The following is a 21,544-nucleotide window of genomic DNA, read 5'->3' as shown; positions in this document are numbered from 1 at the left end:
CATTTATAACTAAATGGTGCACATTGAGGTGATACTCTTAAGTGAAATAAATGGGACACACATGTATAAATACCAAATAGTTTCTCTGGTGTGAGAAACTGAAAGTGTAAATAAGGACTAAAAGGTATAATAGATAATGTGAAATAGGAAGGAAAGGGGCAAAGGGGAAGGAAGTGGGAGGGGTAGGGGAAAGGAAGGAAGGGAATGGAATTAACATGAGAAAATGGAAAAATAGGAACAAAATCTTTGAAAATAGGGAGGAATGGAGGGGTTGAAGGGAGGGCTGGGCAAAGGTGAAAAATCAGAACCAAGAGAGATTATGTAAAGGTGCAAATTTCCAATGATGAATGTCATTATATTGTATACCTAAAATGTACCAATGATTAGAATGAATAATTGATAATGCAAAATAGGAAGAAAATGTCCAAAGGGTAGGCGTAGTGTGAGGGGCAGGGGAAAGGAAAGAAGGGAAAGGAAAAATGATGAGAAATGGAAATAAAGTCTTTGTAAATAGGGAAGGGTGGAGGGTGTGAAAGGAGGGCTAGGAATGGGGAAAACATAAGAACCAAAATGTATCACGTAAAGGTACAATTCCCAATGAGAAATGTAATTGTGTTGTATGCCTAAAATATACCAATAAAAGAAATTAAAAAAATAGTCTTACTTTTTCTAGAGCTGGTTTAGCACTCATAAATCTTCTGAGCTGATCTTTTTCATGGAAATATCTTACTTCTCCATCTATTTTGGAGGATATCTTTGTTAGGTAAGTTAATCTGGGTTGAAACTTATTTTCTCTCAAGGCTTCAAATACTTCAAGATTTGTGCTGAGAAGTCTTGAGATTTATGCTGAGAACTCTTCTGTGATTCTAATTGATTTACTGTTATATGTGATTTTTTTGGTTTTTCTCTGATTTCCTTTAAAATTCTGGTTTTTTGCTGGATATTTGAAAGTATAATGAGGATATACCTTAGTGAATTTCTTTAATCATAATTGGTGCTCTATAAGCATCATTTATTTGTACATTGAAATCTTTCCCTATATTTGGAGAATTTTCTTCAATAATTTCCATAAGCATATTGGTGAATCCATCTGTGCAGTCTTCTAGCTTTCCTCTAACTCTGATTAACCTTAGATTAGTTGTTTTGTTGTCTAGTAGTAGATGGATAGTCTTCTCTTGTTGTCTTTTTTCTTTTTTGTTTCTTTGAACTCTTTATCATAATTCATTATTTTGTCCTCTATATCAGAGATTCTGTCTTCACATTGGTCATCTCTGGAATGCACGAATTCTACAACGCTTTCTATTTCAGGTATTTCCATCTGACATCTTTTAGAGGATTCCATATCTTTGTTGAATCTGTCATTCTGATTTTCAACTGTCTTGGTTAGCTCATTCAGTTTTTTACCTATTTCCCTGAATTTAAGCATGAGTGTATTGAGTGTCATTGCTATAAACTTCTGGTTAATTTTCTCTTTGAACTCATCTATTTTCTTGATCCCTTCTAAGAATTTATCCTAGATTTCTGCTGTCTGGCATTTGTTTTCTCTGTTTACCATGCTGTGCCTTTGGGGAGACTCCTTCTGTTTTCTCCTTCCTTTTGAGGGGCCAGGGGTACTGCTGGTTGGGGACTAGAGAAGCGAGGCAAGTATGTGATTATATGGAGCTTTTTAGTAGGATATTATCTCCTCATGAGTTACTTTCAGCTTTGTATGTCCAGTTTCTAGTATTTGCTACTTATGTTGTTTAAGTGATTTCATCTCTTTCCCTATATTTTGCCACAAAAATTGCTTCACTTTATAATAGCATCCACATATTCAATCATACAACATATTTATATGATAGTCCTTACAGATACTATTCTCCCTGTTTGTCTATTCTCTCAATGAGAGAAAGAATCTAGATGCCTACTAAAGCATAGCCATTGGAAGCACCATTCTACAAGTGTAATAACCTAATATATACACGAAACATAAAAGTAGATAACCCCACATTAATAACCCAAGACACACAAAAACTTAAACCAATAAAATGTCCACTGAAAACATCAATTAGATATTCCAATGAGCCACTGCATATTTGATTCCCAAGTCACTTCTTTGCCAGAGAGTCTAAGTGATCACACCCCAGTTACTCCTATGTTAACTCCACTGCAAAACTGGGGTTAACTCAGACTCAGAGCCTCTTTCTGCCAGTTGCAAGCATTCTGGCAAAGTCTGATCAAGCCTGTGATCTTGGGTTAAGAACACTTGCTTTCTCTCTCCTTGGGTGTAATATTCACTGGTAACTCAACTGTCCTCTGAGTCAGAATTATTCCAATCCTTGACTCTGGGGGTCACTAGGAACACAGTGGCTCGTGTTCTCATGCTGCCTCCAACTGCATAGGATTGATTTTCCCAGTTCAGGTCAGATCTCTGTTTCTCCATAAGCAGACAAGTTGTTGATTTCACTGCTTTCTCTCTGGCAGCTCCACCCCTAAGTTCTTTCTCAGTGAATTCACTGTGTATAGCAACACTATTAACTTTTGTGTGTTGATTTTGTATCCTGCTACATTGCTGAATTTGGTTATTAATTCTAGGAGTCTTTTAGTGGAATTTTGAGGGTTTAGCAAGCATATTATGTCATCTCCAAATGATACTTTGATGTCTTCCTTTCCTATCCATATACCTTTTATTTCTTTCCCTTGCCTGATTGCTCTGGCTAATGTTTCCAGGACTACGTTAAACAAAAGTGCAGACCATAATAATTTTACATTCCTGCCTTTCCATTAAATGGTACTCACCAACAGCATTCACTGTATTTTTGGTCATACCTCCTAAAGACTTTCATGAAAGAGGACTTATAAAACTGCTTCAGAAAGTGGCAAGAATGATGGGCTAAGTGTATTCAAAAGAGAAGGGAATGTTTTCAGAGAGACTAACATTAGTGTGTGTTTTACTATAATTTTTTAATTTAGAAATTCACTATATATGTGTATAGATCACCTCAAGAACATAATGACTAAATATTTGTCACAGCTATATAGTTTAATTGAAATAAGTCTATAGATGAATGGATAAATACTCTAAAATGTGGACTAAATCTTCTGCATAGAAACTTTTCCCAACAAAAAGTAAAGTTTAGTGATCTTATTTTACATTCTAAGAATGCATCAAATGTTGTCTCAAGGCTGGCTTCTAATATTGTGATATGCTGACCAGCAGCATAGTTTTACCTGGTAGCATGTGACAAAAACCTCAGGTCCCACCCACTACCTTCTGAATAGAAACTAACATTTTAATAAGCTCTGCAAAGGGTTTTGTGCGCTTATTAAAGTTTTAAAAACACTGATGTGTCTGGAGTCTATTGAAAGCAAATTTGAGAGTAAAACCAACTTCTGTCATTGACTGCTGAGTAATACTACCTCTGTAAATACATAATAATTACCTTTTGAAATAATAAATCCCCAGTATTGAATTAAATAAGCAGGAGGCCATTAGCAAGAAGCTGTCTCTGTACCTTGAGTTCCTAAGTAACAAACCTCAACCTAATTTAGGAAGTAAACACACAGAAACCTAACTAGAAGTATATTTTTTATTGAAAATAGCTGTTTTCAGCCAATCATAAACAAATGAGCTTCAGCCAATTATGGGCCGCCAACTGATGAGATCATGTTCAAACATGGCAAATAATTCATCACATCATGCCTCAATGCCTTGCAACAGCCAATCAGGTGATTTATCTACTTTGCCTATAGAAAGCCTGGCTCACAGGGTTGGATAGAGCTCTCTGAAACTTTCACAGTTCTGAGTGCTGGCTTATTAATGAATCACTCTCTGCTCAAATTTATTCTGTTAAATTTAATTTACCTAAAGTTTTCCTTTTAACCCAATGAAGAGTTTATGCTCCTGTCTTCCACAATATATCTTTTTAGATCACAAAGCAAATGAATACCATTTGTATTTTTTCATATATTGTTCTGTTTGATAGCAAATAATATAGTCAGAGATCCTGAAGGGTATTTTGTTTATTTTTAATTCTCTTTGATCTATGAAATTTACCTTTATTAAAAGTTCTCATTAAATCTCTCCTTGTCTCTATCTTTAAAAAAATAAGTCATGGCAGATTCTGCACTAGCTGTGCCATAAGAATCTGCCATCACGAGAGGTGAGCATCTAAGATTCCACGTTTTGTAGAGGTTGGAGGGGGAGATCCTCTCACCTCTGAGCTGTCAGCTGATCACGTTCCTGTCACAGAATAGCTTTCAGGTCTGCTCTGGCCTCTAGATTGGTATCTACTGAAAAATGACTGCATTTTTCTGCTACTATATCTCCTCTTACAATTTTCTCTTGGGCCATCAGATTCTTGCCTCACAGCCTGCTCTTTCCCTCTTTGAAGGTCCTGTAGCCCACCAATCCTCCCAGCGTCTCGTTCCTTCCTCATCTGTGTTCATAGTAGAGCAAAACCCCTGCCTTCTAGACACAGGAGAAGTAAGGGGAATTGCATTAGCTCCAACGTTATTCTAAGTATCTCCCTTTGCCAATTCTTTACTGATATTCTCACTTCATACTGAATGTTGTATTGAGATCAATGTATACCTGACTCTCAAATATCCTTAAGGCCTTATTCTCAAGTAATTCCAAGGAATCATCTAGGAATATTTTTTTTAATTTTGAGATTTTTTCCCCAAAGTACATAGTGCAGGGTAGACAGAGATCCATAAGCAATATTTTTGAAAAACTCTCCAGATGATTTTATTGTATAGTCTGAGTTGATTATCATCATCCTAGTAGGTGCAGCTTCCTGAATTGCTATCTGAATATTTCTATGCTCCACATCATCTCACTGTGAAATTTACTAAGACTAGGAATAGGTAAAGATCAACATTCCTGGAGCTTAGCTCACTTCCTCTATTTTCTTCCTCTAACACATAAGCATCCGTTTATGTAATCTTCCTTCTGCAAGTAGTATTTTCCCTGACCTTTTCTCTGAGACCATTATGGTGAGGGTATAGCAAGATGAAGAGCCTTAATGTTAGGGGGAAATATATCAAAAGATAATACAAAAATACTAATGCCTCACATATGACTTCCTATGATATTTATAACATCACAGACAATGGAACCTCAGATCAATAGAGCTAAAAGGAACCCTGAATGCCATCTACCCAACCATTTCATTTTAGGTATCAGATAATGGATGTCCAGGTCAATTGATTTCAACAAAGTCATAAAGTTAGTAGTGGCAATATAGATGGTATAAGTCAAGACACTGTACGTTCAATCTAAGGGATTTTCAATTACTAGCTGAATTTGGTTACTGATAAGAACTTCTCAAAAAGAACTATTCTACATCTTGTCAGGGAAGTTAATGTAAGTTAATTGTATATGGCTATCCCGTTACACTTTTTCCTGCACTAGATATGTAGAATCTGAGTTAAGCAACTTTCTTTACTACTGCATTTAATGCTTGCTCAAGCATTCAATTCACATTAAACAATTACTCTACTCTTTTCCTTTTCCTTCTACCTGTATACCTTAGGGAAAATAATGCTGATTTTATGATGTACAATTTAAGAAATGAATTGTATTAGGTAGAAATCTTTCAAGTCTTTTTTTTTACTTTTTCTCCTGTCAATGTTATAAAATTTTGCAACAGAATACATCTGATATTGCTAAAAATATTAGAGTTAGTCATTAATTTATGTTGATGGCTCTCCCTCAGCTTCTGCCACATTATTTTTGTTCTACATTCTTTCTTGAAAAGTCTCCTCATTCATAAGCACCTTTCTTACTGTCTGTCAAATTAAAGAACAACACTTTTCTCTGATACAAATATATTCTTAAAATTAATCTGAATTTTTATAAATCACTTGATTTTTAATTTTCACTAATATTATCTCAAACTAAAAAGGTCCAAATCTAGTAAGATTTTTATAAAACTTAAGACTATTACAAGTATGTAGGCTTCCTTGCAAATATTTTAATATCTACCACTGGGAAAAATGTCACAGCCAACTATGGTGGCCCATGCCTATAATTCCAGCACTTGGAAGGCTGAAGCAGGAGGACTGCCATGAGTTTAAGGCCACCCTGGGCTACATAGTGAGTTTAAGGCCAGTCTGAACTATATAGCAAGATCCTGTCTCAAAAAGACCGAAAGAAAGTCACATTATGAATAAATTTATCTTCATCACAAGTTTCCATAATTCCATCAATGTTTATTTACTACCTCAGTATCATCTACTTGAATTTCTTTTTCACTCTATATCTTCTTATTGTTTAAAAACTGTGGATATTAAATTTATTGAAGAAACAATGAGAATTTTTGTACATATTGCTGTTTTTAAGTACTGGGGATTGAACCCAGTGCCTTTGCACTGAGCTACATTCTCATCCCTTATTTATGTTTTATTTTGATACAGGGTCTTGCTAAGCTGTCCAGGCTAGACTTGAATTTTTATCTTCCTACCTCAGGCACCTAAAGTGCTAAAATTATAGGTGTGTGACACCCTGCCTCCAAAATCACTCCCCCAGGACAGCAATCATTTGTTATAGTGGCTAATTTCTCATACAAGATGTCTCCCCACCACATTTCTTGTACTAATAGGTTCTAGGTCATTGGACAGATAGTTATCATGTGGCTCAGACTCAGCCAATCTGAATCTTTTTCCAGAATTATTCTTCCCTCAAAAAGAAATTCCCTTTTCTCTCCTCTGTTGTAGCTATTACAAGTCCAAGGCTCCTGGCAGCCATGTTCACACCACTCAGAGAAAGCCCACAAACAACAAAAGAGTATAGGGACTGTCCACAAACACAAGCAGGAGACAAATAAAGAGTCTACATCCATTCAAGGTCTTGTTTCATCTTCCCTAAGGACAACTTTTCTTCCTCAGGTTGATTAGGTCAGCCAGTAACTTTTTTTGATTGCTTATGTTCTTTTCAATTGGACTTCTATTATTTATAACAAAAACCTGGACTAATGAATTGTCCAATCTGAAAACTGAAAGGTGAATCATAAATTGTACATAAATAATTTTTAGAATGATCATTGCTCATAGTCTGAAGGCCATGTTTCTCTTATTCCATACAACCACAGTGCTTACTACATGGTAGATACTTGGGAAATGTTACTGGGATTAGGTAAGAAAGAGTTGAATGTTATACATGAAACTGTAGTTATACTGTTAAATTTTACATAAAATCACTATAGCAGAATTTTTCCCTACACATTTAAATCATAACCATTATAACTTACCATTTTAACCTAGGATCCTCAGATTTTCAAATTACATCTCATCATAATACTGAGCACTCACGATTTAGAAAATGTGAATTTAAGTAATTGTTCAGAGAGCTGTGGTCTATAGGTTCTGGATAGAAATCACCTGCTGTATTGATTTGGGAATTCTAAAATATAGAAAATTACATTTTTGGAAATATTAACTATTTACCCCATTCACTTTTGTAAGCTGCAATATTTTTTCAACTTTATATAAGTATACTTCTCAGAAAATTACCTGGCTTTACAATATTTCCAAAAGTATTAAACATCAATAGAAAACAAATGAAAATATCAATCGAGACAGTAAGGTTTGAATTGTTAAGCAAAACTACTCTGAAATTAGTATACAATAACCTGGCAGAATTATTCCCTATTTACATAAAAAACTAGCATTGTTTTAAAATTAGTACATTTATATAATGCCATATTCTTAATATAGAATATAGATAAGAATCTGAGATAATGATGATCTCTCTAACGGATTCAGATTTCTCAAAATATTGATGGCTATGGCAATTAGAATTTTTGTTGTTAAACCACGTTTAATGGGAATAGGTAAACCAATTTGTGCATAGTATCACCATTAAGAATTCTCATAATAACCATAACATCGACAATTTTATCTTTCCCATTGGAATATGGAAGTCATTTAGTTGTATTAAACATAATGATATTTTAAATAATTTGTGATTTTCTTGTTATTTAACATATTTGAAACAATAAAAGAACCTCTTGACAAATGGTATAAGCCACATAAAATAGCGCTGTCATGTATAGTTCATGATAATGAAAAGAGCTATTTCAATTGAAAGTCTCAGTGCATAAATCTGAGGTAGAATGTTAAAACTGTCCTTTTTCTGAATAAAAACTGAGTGAACATTATGTTAAATGATGTCTCAAAAGTCACATGTTGCTATTGGACCATACAAGAACTGAAACCCAAGTCTTCTAGGTTAAAATTAAGTGGTCTCTTTTAAAACAGTGCAGCTACTTCTCTATTTGATTTCCTACAAATATATTCCTACCTTCTAATGTATCCATTAATAAAATAAATTTTAGATAATGATAGTTCTAAACTACCTTTGTCCTGTTTTCAAGGTTTTGCTTAATGATTGCTTCTCAATTTCTCAATGAGAATTTTCATTTCTTTTCATGAATGAGGCATTGCTCCAAATGGATTGAAGGCTTCTTTGAAGCATGTTTGCTCTCCCTGCATGTGACTGTGTTCTTTCAATATTTAGCAAATGCTCTGGCATCAGGCATCTCACCAGCTGCCCACACCCAGGCAGTTGCCTTACTTGCTATCACAGTTTTCACATGGTATTTGTGTTAAATTAATTACACAGTGTTGAATATGTCAATAATAATGAAGGTTGTTGAATAATTTTAATAGTGCAGGTAGTTAGAATCTGCTAACAGGCATATTTATCCATGTTTTATTCTTTTTAGAGATTCTCTGATTTACCTGAGTTCTATTTTCACCATTGGGGCTGTGTATATATATATATATATATATATATATATATATATATATATATATATGTCATATGTTATATACATATATAAGATAAGCTTAGAAGAAATTAATAATTTTCTTAATATATTTTATTTTAATTTAGTTAATTTATTAGTTCTTTAGAGTACATATTTTTCTAACTGAAAATATAAACTTACATTTTGTATTTTTTATCACCACATTATTGCACATTTACAGGTAAAAGTATCATTTTACCGTTACCACAAGGCATATGCTAAATGATATCAAATTCATTTGTATGCCTTTTGAAGGTTGTCTATTCATATTTTTGCTTATTTTTAATCAAGTTGTTTTCTTGCTGCTGAGTTGAATTCCTTATATATTTGAGATATAAAAACCTTGATTCAGATATATGACTTGCATATATTTTCTCCAAATTTATTAGTTGTCTCTTTATTCTCTTGAGTTTTTTTCTTGGCTTTGCAAAAGGGCTTTTTGGTGTTTGGGGGTTTTTTTTTTGTTTTTTGGGGGGGTTTGTCTACTTTTGCTTTTGTTGTCTTTGCTTTGGGTTTATATAGAAAAACTAAGCAATTTTAAATTTTTCTTAAACTTAACAGTTATTTAGGGAATATTTAGCGATTTGGGTCATTGCTATTGTTTTACTTCTAAATGATGAGCAATTTTTGTTTCTACTTCTGATATTTATTCTTTTGTACTATAGTCAAAGAATTGTTTTGCACAATTTCTCATTGTATATATACTTCAAAGTACTTCTGAATTTTTCTTCCATTCTTAATTTCGAATTTTTGTTCAACTTTCTTTAGATTGGTGTGTCTTCAAGAAATTTTTAAGGTTTGTGCATCCATTCATCATTTTCCAGTTAACAGGACAATTATTTTCTTCTAAGAATCTATTTTCTCTCCTATCTTTTTTTCAGTGTTAACAGTATTACCCCTTCTGTGGGTGAGCATGGGATTAATTACTGGCAAATCAGTGCACAGTGACAATCCAGGGGTAGGATACAATTTAGCAAGAGATTACAGTGAGCTTCTGCCCAGAGCATTTAAGAGATTACCCCTCCCCTCACCTGAACCCAGACAGTCAGATGCATCTCATCTGTCCAGACCTACCCCATGGAGTGCAAAGATGAAACCAACCCAGCAAAGATGAGGCAGACATATGGAGGAAACTCAGTCTTAATTTCATCATTTAGTCCTGAAGCTAGCTTTACTTCCAAAGATTTTAGAAATGTGATTCTTAAAATTCCCTTGCTTCCTAAGTTAATTTGATTGAATTCTTTCACACATTCAGCAAACAAATCAGTTATATCGTGCATTTCCCTAATTGTTGTATATTTTGTAACCTATTCTTTATTTTTGTCTCAGACCACAATGTGGCTGTTCATAGAAACTTAGGGTCAGTCTTTTTTTCTTAAAAATATGAAGATAACATTCGAATGCCAAGGGTGTTAATAGCCAATATCATGTCTTCTTGTGGTCCTTATGAAAAAGTCTTAACTAAAGGAGTGGAACGGTGCGGGCAGCTTAACAAAGAAACAAGGACAAGGTGGACATTTCCAGTACAATAAATACTTCTTGTCCTTTACTCCATAGACAGCTAAATTTACAGTTCTTCCAAATAACAAGTGTAGAATAGGAATTGAGAATACTTCAAATTAAGTAGTAGAAAATATTAGTATTAGATATTCTCATAGAGTGATGTTAATTTGATAAATCACAATATAAACTCTGTATGATTGTTCCAGGCAGTCTTACTGTGCAGGCAAACAGTTTGATCTAGATAGTTAAGGTCTTGAAAAATGTTCTATTAGAATCTCTGCTTTTCACCAGGTTTTTTTTATTACTATTAATTTAATAGAATTGTTCTTGAAAAGACAGAGCAAGTCCATCTCCCAGAGACTTTTCCCAGTTAACTAGCATGATAAATTCTACGTAATACTACCCTACAGCTATAAATAAAAGAAAGGTTTAGCATAATGAAACAAGTTGATGTCTCTCATGCTGATATCCTCCAAATCCTGAGAATGTATTTGTTACAATAATTTTGTTTTAGTTTTTATCTTTATGGTGTTGATATAAATAAATTAAGATGTTTCTAACAAATCCTTTTACAGTTAGTAAATCATTTCCCATAGAGTAACAGACATTTATTAATCCCAATTATGTGTCAGGCCATCTGCTAAGTATCAGAAATACGAATGTAGAAGTATGCACATGTGAAATGTAATCTTATGGACACAATAATAGAAATTAGACAGGGTACAATTAGAGGATGAGGCAGTGGGCGGTGGGGATGTGGACAGATCATTTATACTGAAGTAGTAGGAGTGGGGGTTTGTATTCCCACTATAAGAGATGCAGGTAAATAGCACAGAAATGTTTTTCTAAGGAGATAGGGTGCTTTCTTTTATCTGGTGCCCTTCTTATGTAAATTCCACTGGGGCAAGGGATAATTTGACAGGGGCTGCATTACCATGTGACCTGGCAGTCCATCCTCACTCTTCCCAGGGAAGGCAGTTACACTTCCTGCAACACTCAGTAGTACCATTCTGTCATTAAATAACACAAAATACAGGCTCACCTAGAAGCAGAGGCCTGGGCAAATGGACTTCTCAAATCCTCTCAGTCACCCTGTGACTGGCATTCATTCATTGACACAAAATATGCCTCCTTATATCCCCCACTCACTAACACCCTAATCATATCTATGGGAAAGTTCCACATGAAATGCCATAGAAGGTAATTTAAATTCTTTGACAAACTATCATTTTTTTCTTAAATTTTTCTATTGGTACATTTTAGGTACCATTTACGTTTTAGGTACCATTTACGTTTCTCATTGGGAATTGTACCTTTACATGATGCATCTTGGTTCTTATTTTTTCCCCATTCCTAGCCCTCCTTTCACCCCCTCCACCCTTCCCTATTTACAAAGACTTTGTTTCCATTTTTTCCATTTCTCATCATTTTTCCTTTCCCTTCTTTCCTTTTCCCTGCCCCTCCCACTACCCCTGCCCCTTTGGACCTTTTCTTCCTATTTTGTATTATCGATTATTCATTCTAATTACTGGTACATTTTAAGTATACAATATAATGACATTCATCATTGGAAATTTGCACCTTTACATAATCTCTCTTGGTTCTTATTTTTCACCCTTCCCCTGCACTCCCTTCAACCCCTCCATCCCTCCCTATTTACAAAGACTTTGTTTCCATTTTTCCATTTTCTCATATTAATTCCATTCCCTTCTTTCCTTTCCACTACCCCTCCCACTTCCCCTTCCCCTTTGCCCCTTTTCTTCCTATTTCACATTATCTATTTTACCTTTTAGTCCTTATTTACACCACAAACACTATCATTTATTAGTCAAAAGGAACAATTATGTGGAGAAAAGTTTAAACATGCTCCTCAGAAGTAAATATTTTTGTTCAATGAGAAAATAAATCTTCCCTTGCCTACCACTGTTTTCTTAACTGCTCCCTAGCACAGAGTACTGGTAACTGACCAAACATTTACTGTTTTTACTTCCACTCATAGACGTGAGCTCACGAGACAGTTAAGCACACACACACAGATGTACACACATGCCAACTTAGCTTTCAGAAGAAAACATTATTACCTTTTTGGCTCCTGTGTGAAAATTTTAGGTAATCTGATTTTTTTGTGCAGGAATATTTTAGGATACTGCTTTACAAATGCACTGTGAGCTGATACAGCAGTGCAGGAACTCCAGCTTTAAAAAAAAAAAAAGAAAAAAATGAGGAAATAGATTTCAAAAGAAAGATTTCTTAACCTAGCATATTCAGTTAATATTATTATAGTAATTTTTTTAAAACTAAGCCTTCTTAAAATTTTTATTTTTGCAATTGATTATAGTTGTTTCAATATAAAACAGAATAAAAGTCTATCTAAAATGATTCAGAAATATTTATGTATACATTACTGGATAATATATTTTTCTAAATCTCTGCAATGATTTTTGAAAAATTCAAGCACTTTTTTAAGGTCTAATATAAAGAACTGTTAGGTGAAAAGATGAGCATTTCTTAAATTCAAAGATCAAAAAGACAATCTGGGATGGTTTTGATAAGACTTGAATCTTCTTCATGAGCCATAAACTCCAATGGATAACCTATGTGGACTCCTCTATTTTAAATATCCTCCAAGTGACTCTTCTGGGTAGCCAGATTTTGATCCACTGCAAATATCAAAAATTCCAATAAGCAAAATCTATGGACACAAGGCAAACTGTCTTTAAATGTTAGGGAATAAATGACATTTGTTTCTGGAAAACCTGCCTCATTCAATTTTCAATCGACAACTACCATGAAATGTTGGTCAATTTTTAAAATCCTAAACATACATTTTCACAGCTTATTTCAATAATTAGCAAAAATTATCATCCTTCGAATTGAACACTGACAAGCATCTTGGTCAATATTTGCCTCACAGCAATGAATGTAAAAATCCTCAAAAGAAGGCTTTTCTTATTTTATTGTCAATGTAAACACTAACATTTGAAAATATTTATAATGGCTTTTATTTTTTCTTGGCTAAAATTCCTAAAACACTATATTGATACTTTACACAAGATAAATGCTATATACTTTAGGAATCCACTTTTATTTAATTTATCTTAATTGACTTAAACAATAAAGTGTGGATATAATATGACGTTAAGCAATTTCATTCCTTTTCTCATACTATGTGTACACAATGAGTATCCACTCCTTTTTAAAATCTGACTATTCATTTCAATGGAAGAATTTCAAAAATCTTTTTTGCTTTTGATCACCCAGTTCACATATCTACTTGTGGTTTTTTTTAAGATCATACACATGTTAAGATTTAAATACAAATTCACCAGAAATACAAGGATGGAGACTCATGACAAGTGGCACTGAGAACACAAGTAAGCCACATCTAGAATCTGTCACAATCTCAAAGACAATGCAGTTTCTTCAGGAAATATATACAGTATGATGAACAAACATGAAGAGAAACATAAGTAGACTAGAAATGACTCAACATACTTGTTAGATTAGAATATGTGAACAGATTGGATCTTAGCCTGATAAATAAAGTGTTGATGCTAGAATTTTTAAAAAGTAAAAAAATCTTGCCAAAAACCCAGTATATGCATCTTTATGGAATAATTTAAAATTACAAAAGTGACAGTTGGGCTCTATTACGTCAGGCCATATAAAATCACCATTTTGTAGATAAAAATGGCAGAATAGTTACATCTTGTATAAATTAAATGCCATCAAAGTGATAACATTAAGAGAATTGCTGTATAACTTTGTAAGACAATTGTTGTATGAAAATAAAATATGAAACATTTCTAGAATAGAAAAGCCTTCAGGATCTGTATGTCCCCCCGGTTTCATCTGGCAATATCTAAAGATGTTTTTGATTGTCACAACTTGAGGGTGGGGCAATGAGTGTCGCTGGCATCTGGTATGTAGAAGCTAGGGATGCTGCCAAACATTCTACAGTGTGCAAGACAGCCCTACTCCCACCCTCCCAAAGCACATCAGGAGCGCCAGGTTGAGGAACTGCTCTAGAGGCTGTGTTAGGCCTCTACCAATGGAGGGTGACCTGGGAGAAAAGAATGGCCTTGTCTGCCTGTCTCTGTCATCCTCCCTTCCTTCTTTCACCATCCCTCCATCTTCCATTCCCTGTCCTCTTTCCTTTTCTTCCTATGTAAATCCTCCTAGAGTGGTGTCAGCATTGCTAAGAACCAAGGAGGGGTAAGAATTCCTGCTTTTGCAAAGACATTGAGCAAAAGAACCTACTTGCAGACCCTGAAGGCTTTCCTATGCTATAAAGAATGAATCCTGGGATATTCTCCTGTGCTTCTGACTCCTAACTGATATCTTATTTAAATGTACAATTGGAGAGAAGAGTACTATATTTACAAGGGATATTGGCAATCTTAGGAATGATGGTAGAGAATGGAGTGGAATCTCTGCTCTTTAGGTTTATCCCTGGGATGTTTCTGGGCTGAAGGCAAATGAGTGTCATGAACAGATTTGTAGGATATGTGCTGCTCCACACTGGTCCCAATTATCATTTTGAAGTCAAAGTTTAAGGATATGAATAGATGCATACAGGTGCCTGTCAAAAGGGACTGAAGAGCTGCATAGAGGTTTAAGTCAGCAAGCATCTTCAGGCAAACTAGAAGAGTGTTTCATTATAGAAGCAGGCTAAGGAATCAAATCTTAAATGTAAGGCAGGCATAGAAAATTCTTTAAGTTTTAGAGAACTAAAGGAATAAGAATCCAATTTTAGTTGTGCATTCTCTGTTGTGAGACAGCCATTAAGAAGAACTACCTGCTGGAATTATTTCAGCTTTTTAGCTGGAAGCAGCTTATAAAGGAGCACTGCTCCATGCCCTCAGGCTTTTGAGTAAGATTCATACATTCAGCCATCCCTTCATTAAGCAAAATGAGGAAAAACTGGACCCCATCAATAAGGTGGAAATACATCCCATTCACATAATCAAATGTTGAAAACATCAGCGAGATTTGATGCTGCTCCTTGGGGGACCAACAACAGTCTTTGAAATATCCTGATAGAGTGTCTCAGCAGCAGTTTAGGGACATGTGTATAGGCTGAAAATAGCAAGGCTCATAGTTTCAGCTTCCCAGCTGTGAACGCTTGTAAATGAAGACAATATGTGACCCATGCCACATTGGCTGGTGTTCAGCTGCTCTGTAACAAAGCTTCAATGGTGACTCTTACATTCCTTTCCTGGGCAAGGGTGCTGGTGAACTTGGAGGAATGACTTGTCTTAGATGGTATGAGTGAGTGGTCTCATGGTCTCAGGGCATGTTTCCTGCAGAAGTCAGAATAGCTGGTGGTTTCTGTGGAGTTGTGACAGATGTGCTGATGGTCATGACTGGTGAGTCCTGAGGCTGCTTGCTTCAGGGAGAGGGAAGAGTCCTGTAAACAGAGGAGAGAGCCGGTGCCAGCAGGCGTGTTCTTTCCCGTGTCTCCATGAGGTCACAAAATCTTGTGCATCTAAAACAGGTGCAGCCTGGGTTGGAGACAGAGCTGCGATCCTCTGCCTCTATCTCCACAAGAGGTGATCACCCTGCTGTCGTGGCCTACGAGGAGCTCTTCGGGGGCTGGACGATGGACGCCGTGGCCCGCAGCATGGCCTGCATCAGCCGTGGCCGCTCCTGCTGCACCTTCTGCGGGGTGCTGCGCCGCCGCGCGCTGAAGGAAGGGGCCTCTACTTGTTTTTATTAGGCACTTGTTATGGTACATGTGCGGTAGTAGGATCTTTACACTATTTTTATCTCTTTGCATACTAACATACTCTAATAATGTGCCTATACTGTATTGCCTATTCTATACATAAAGAATCTGTGACCTTAATAATTGACATAATTCATGTAACTAGGAAGTGGAAGGTACATGGTACTATACTAATGAAAACTGAATTAACTCCAAAACCCATTCTCAAAATTGCCAGGATATTGCTGCCAATTAATAAAACATGTTTGTCCTTGCCCTGTGACAAGCACTATTCTTGGCAATTTACAAATAGCAGGTCTTTTAATCCTTGTACAACTATATTAGCAAGATACTCCTATCATCCTCATTTTGTATATGAAGAAACTGAGACACAAAGTAGTACAATAATGTGACCTTTTTGCCTATATGCAGCCCATGCTACTTGCCTTGGAAACTTATTCTAATCTGTGACCTGGATAGATCATCTTTAGGGTGGCAGAGTTTATACCAAAATACTGAAACTTTTAATCTGGTCACTTTTCTACATGTATCATTGAGCTACCTCCTTCACCCAATCCTGGAGAAGCTCCAAGATGTGAAGGCTGGTGGACATGGACCCAGTGTTTATGATCTGAGACTTCAAAAGTAGGGTGCTCAAGAAGGAAATATGTGGAAGGCTGACATGGAAGAGTCAAATGCAGTTAGAGACAACATGATTCTCAGATGGAATCCCTAAGCGTCCTATGACACTGAGGATGCATGTTCTATCTCATTAAAATGGAGTTTGGCAGTATAATTCTACTTCTGATCACTTATAGTGAAAGATCACAAAATTAAATGTTGAATGTGGCCAGGGGTTATAATATAGTGGAACCAACATGAACGAACTAATGTGCACATGGCCACAAAAAAGGAGCGATGGCCCCACTCATAAAAGATTACAATTTTTGGTACTAGGACTCAAACTCAGGGCTTTGCGCTTGCCAGGCAGGCACTGCACTGCTGAGCTATATCCCTGGCCCTAAGAAAAGTGGGAAAAAAGAAATTTTTTTTAAAGACCAGGGCCAGAAATTTAGCTCAGTGGTGCCACCGCCTATCTCTCAAGGGCGAGGTCCTGAGTTCGATTCCAGGTACAAAAAAGCCCCTTAAAAAAAATAAACCTTAGCAGAGTGTGGTGGCACATGCCTGTAATCCCAGCACTCAGGAGGCTGAGGCAGGAGGATCACTGTGAGTTTGAGGCCAGGCTGGGATACATAGTGAGACCCTGTTTCAAAAAAAAAAATCACTTTTTAATGTACTAATAAAAGACCAACATGGTCAGATCCTTTTTAAAAGTAATCAGAGACCTGAACTCTCAGTATATCTTCTATTGTTTAAATGTTAATAACGTCTGTGAAATAAATTGTGTTCCCATCTAAAAACATGTCATATGTTGAAGTTCTAACACACAATATAACTGTATTTGGGGATACGTTACTACAAGGGAAGTTGAGAACTGTAGTCTAACTTGTCTTGGGGGAAAAAAAGATACAGTTTGGGGTAACATACCTAAGTCCTTGTATTACAAGATATAAAAATGTTGTAGATATAACAAATTACTGAACTGGAATTGTTCTTAATATTTAGACATGTGACTATAATTTCATGGACAAGGAAATGATGTATATAAAGTTTAAATGACTTGCCTAAGTTTATATAAAGTAGAAAATTAGTGCACAAATTCAAGTTGTCTTAATTTCAAGGCTAGGATTCCTCTATTTCTCAAAATTAGCACAGTTTAATAAAGAAGGCAAGAAGTAATTACACATCAAGCAGTTAAGAAACCCTGCCAAGATCATTAATGGGTGTCCCCTTTGCTGACCTAGGTTGGTATGCTTGGAATATTCATGGCTGAGTTCTAACCAATAGAATATCACTCCCCTGGGGAAAAAAAAAACACCCTTACACAGGTGGTCCTCTATGTGCTTTGTCCTTTTAGCTTGAAGCAAAGGGGCCGGGTAGCTCATGACAAAGATGAAAAAGACCAATTTTGGTGGAATCCTAAGATACTAATCTAGGAAATGCACACCAGTAAAAAATACCCCTTTGTAACATTATGTGAGAAAGAAACATCCAACAATGAATGTAATCATTACGTACTGCAAACATGTACTAATGAAAGTAAGTAAATAAATAAAGCCACTGAGACTCAGGATTTATGCGTAATAGCTGGATAAATTAACACAATATTTCTTCTGAATCTCATTCTGTCTTCTCAAAGATCTAGGAACATAATAAGCTCTTAATAAAATACATATTGATTAACTCTATGTTTGTGTTTGCCCTGAGGCACTTTACATTTTTATTTTAAACTGAGCCAAAGAAGTTGAACCTACTCTTATAGATGATTTTTACCTGAATTTGTCGCACAAATATTGTATAGCATCTATACATTTTTTGAGGAAATACTAACATTATCTTTTTACAATAATGAAGCAGGTGCATTTTGATATGAAGTACACTGAATATATATCTCCATAATTAACTTCATTCCTTCATTACAATATGTTGAAGAAAAAATGTTCTGAAGCAATGCCAACATATTTAACATTAGTCCTGTCACCTAAGGGAGATCACTCAATCAGCAATCTTTACAGATAATGCCACTAAAAAGGGTCGCCCTGTGCAGTCTTCTTTACATGTATTTTACATTTTTTTGAAATTTAAGTCTATAGTTAATGAACTTATTTTATCATCTTTCCTATCTATAGACAAAGCTCATTAACTAATGGCTTTATGATCTCAAAGTTAAATTTTTTCAAGTGTCACACACGCTATTATAATTAGTTAATAATAAGGATTAATCCTAAACTTTTCATTTTCATGAAGATCTTGAAGAAAAATGAAAAGATTTGTCTTCAAAACTTTAATTGAAAAGATAATGACCTTAAGACTGAATCTAACCTTCTAGAGAGATATTGATCTGTGATAAACATTTACTTTCCCCTGAAATAATTGAAGTTCTCCATTCTTTGAGAACCAATATCTGATTTGAATATACAATTGAAATTGAAGTGTAACACTATACAAAGCATTTTAACATCTCATTGATTTCTTTTTCTCTAGAAAAGAAGTACTGACCTTCAGGATTTTTGTAGAGTTAAAAATAATAGACATTTCTTGTTCATAGTTTATATTAGGCATATAAAATTATAGTTATTAATATGAATCCTATTAATATACAGCATTTAATAATCAAACATAATTTCTATTTTATTAAAATGTGGGAACATAAACCTAACTTTCAGTGGAAAAAGGACAAGAATTTGAGGCAAACAGTCTTTTAACAATGTATGTGAATAAAGTTGTATAGTGTAAAGTGTTATTAATATTAGAATAGCTTTGCCATGAGAGATTTGTATGTTAAAAAGGGCCTAGACATTGACTCTGATAGAAACTTTTCTAAATTGAAACAGAACCATTAAAGAAGAAATATCTAGCAGTCTTTGTTCTATAGTGTCAAACATCACATCTTAAAAGTACACATATGCCAATGGGCCAGGGATTTAGCTCAGTGGTGCCACTGCCTGACTCGCAAGTGGAAGGTCCCGAGTTTGATCCCTGGTACAAAAAAAAAAAAAAGTACACATATGCTGAGGCAGGCATGGTGGTACACGTCTGTAATCCTGGCACTGGAAGGCTGAGGCAGGAGGATTGCCATGAGTTCAAGGCCAGCCTGGGCTAATAATGAGTTCAGGGCCACCCTGAACTACAAAGGGAGACCCTGCCTTAACCTCCCCCCCAAAAAAGTACACATATGACAAAGTGGAAAAAAAAATCTTCAAGTTTTGTATGCCATGGTAGTCTTCACTCTCTGAAAAGTCCTGTTGTTGCACATATGCTGAGTAACAACTTTTTTTGCATTGCTGGTCTTGTAAATGATTACCTAGATCTCCAAGGATCTCCAAATTACAAGAAAAGGGAGGATAAGTAATTGGATATTTAAGATATAAGTCATGGGCAGAAAGGAAGGGAGTTTTATGTTAAGGGTGGTCACTGATGAGAAGGAGAAACACTCTTGCTATAGAGAAAGACTCTTGCAAGAGTGTAGTAATTCCAGCTTCATGGTCCATTCTGGCTCTAGGAAGAAACAGATATAATTTCTCAGACAAATGATCTACAATGTTAGCCACGTTACTACATGTGAAGACTGAGCTTTCACAGAAAGATTGCCTACAATGACAAGTTGTTTACATTCAGCAGAAACAAGAAACACCAGATTTACTTTCTTAAACCCTATAAATTCTGGTTCATTAGATATAGTTACATGACAGATAAATAAAGGATGGAAGCACTATGGTGATCAATAATAAGAGACAACTGAAAATGGCTAAGCAACTTAGAAAAAAAAGAGCTAAATGGAAGTTCTCAAAATAAGCATTATATTTCCGCATGTTATTTTTATTGCATATTAGTGATATGCAGCATGTTATCTGATACATATAGACAATATCATCTCACATACTTAACCTTTTTTGGTTTGGGGTTTTGTGGCAGGAACAACTAAAATCCATTCATTTAGCATGAATCTCAAATACAGTACAACTTTATTAACTATCATCCTCAAATTGCACATTAGATCTCTAGATTGGCTCTTTCTGCTCCTCTATGTCCTCTGACTTATATCTCCCCATTTCTCCTTCTCACCTCTGCCCCTAATGACTGCTGTATTGTTCTTTATCCATGTATATTTGACTTTTTTATTCAAAATGGAAGTGATATCTTGCAAGTCTTTTGCATCTGGAAAATTAATTATCCCAGCATCAGTTACTAAAGAGACCATTATTTTCCCCATTGCGTGCCTTTGGTGCCTTTGTCAACAATTAGTTGACCATATATGTTTGGACTTACCTCTGAATTCTATTATGTTCCATTAGATGTGTGCCTGGTTTTATGCAAGCAACATAGTGTTTAAGCTACCATATATTTGTAGCATAATTTTAAATCAGGAAACCTGATGTTTTTCTCTCTCAGAACTGTTTTGGGTATTTTGAATCTTCTATAGTTCCTTATTAATTTTACCATTATTTTTTCTATTTCTCTGAAGAGTGTCCTTGATATTTTGGTAAGGATTACATTAAATCTATATACTGGGGCTGGGGATTTAGCTCGGTGGTTCTGGCGCCTGCCTCAAAAAAGTGCAAGGTCCCGAGTTCAATCCTCAGTACCAAAAAAAAAAAAGATAACAAATCTGTATACTGCTTTGAGTTGGAAAGGCATTATAATAACATTAATTCTCATCTGTGAGCATGTGATATCATATTTATTTGTATTTTTTAAATTCATTTTTATCAATGCTTTATACCCTTCAGTGCACTGATTTTTCACCCATGCATTTAAATTTTTACTAGGCCTTTTAACTTTTTTTACTGTTATTGTAAATGGGGTTGTTTTCTTAATTCCTTTTTCATTTAGATCATTATTTGTGTATAAAAATCCCACCGATTTTTATATGTTACTTTGTGTCCTGAAAATTCACTGAATTTATTTATCTTTCTAAAGT

At 35.1% G+C, this 21,544-nt stretch overlaps 1 protein-coding gene across 1 annotated transcript in view; it reads right to left on the bottom strand.

Moving 5' to 3' along the window:
• The window catches only part of Cnbd1 (cyclic nucleotide binding domain containing 1), a 482,897-nt gene that overhangs the window by 444,108 nt on the left and 17,245 nt on the right, over positions 1–21,544 (bottom strand). Inside the window, 1 exon segment of the mRNA XM_021255941.2 lies at positions 12,377–12,490. Coding sequence (XP_021111600.2) covers positions 12,377–12,490 — 114 coding nt within the window.

This window comes from Heterocephalus glaber, unplaced genomic scaffold, assembly GCF_053883595.1.
Source record: "Heterocephalus glaber isolate CG9 unplaced genomic scaffold, H.glaber_assembly_v1.0 deba00001553, whole genome shotgun sequence".
Lineage (NCBI taxonomy): Eukaryota > Metazoa > Chordata > Mammalia > Rodentia > Bathyergidae > Heterocephalus > Heterocephalus glaber.
The sequence above is the reverse complement of the archived record's forward strand: the minus strand, read 5'-3'. Positions and strand labels throughout refer to the sequence as shown.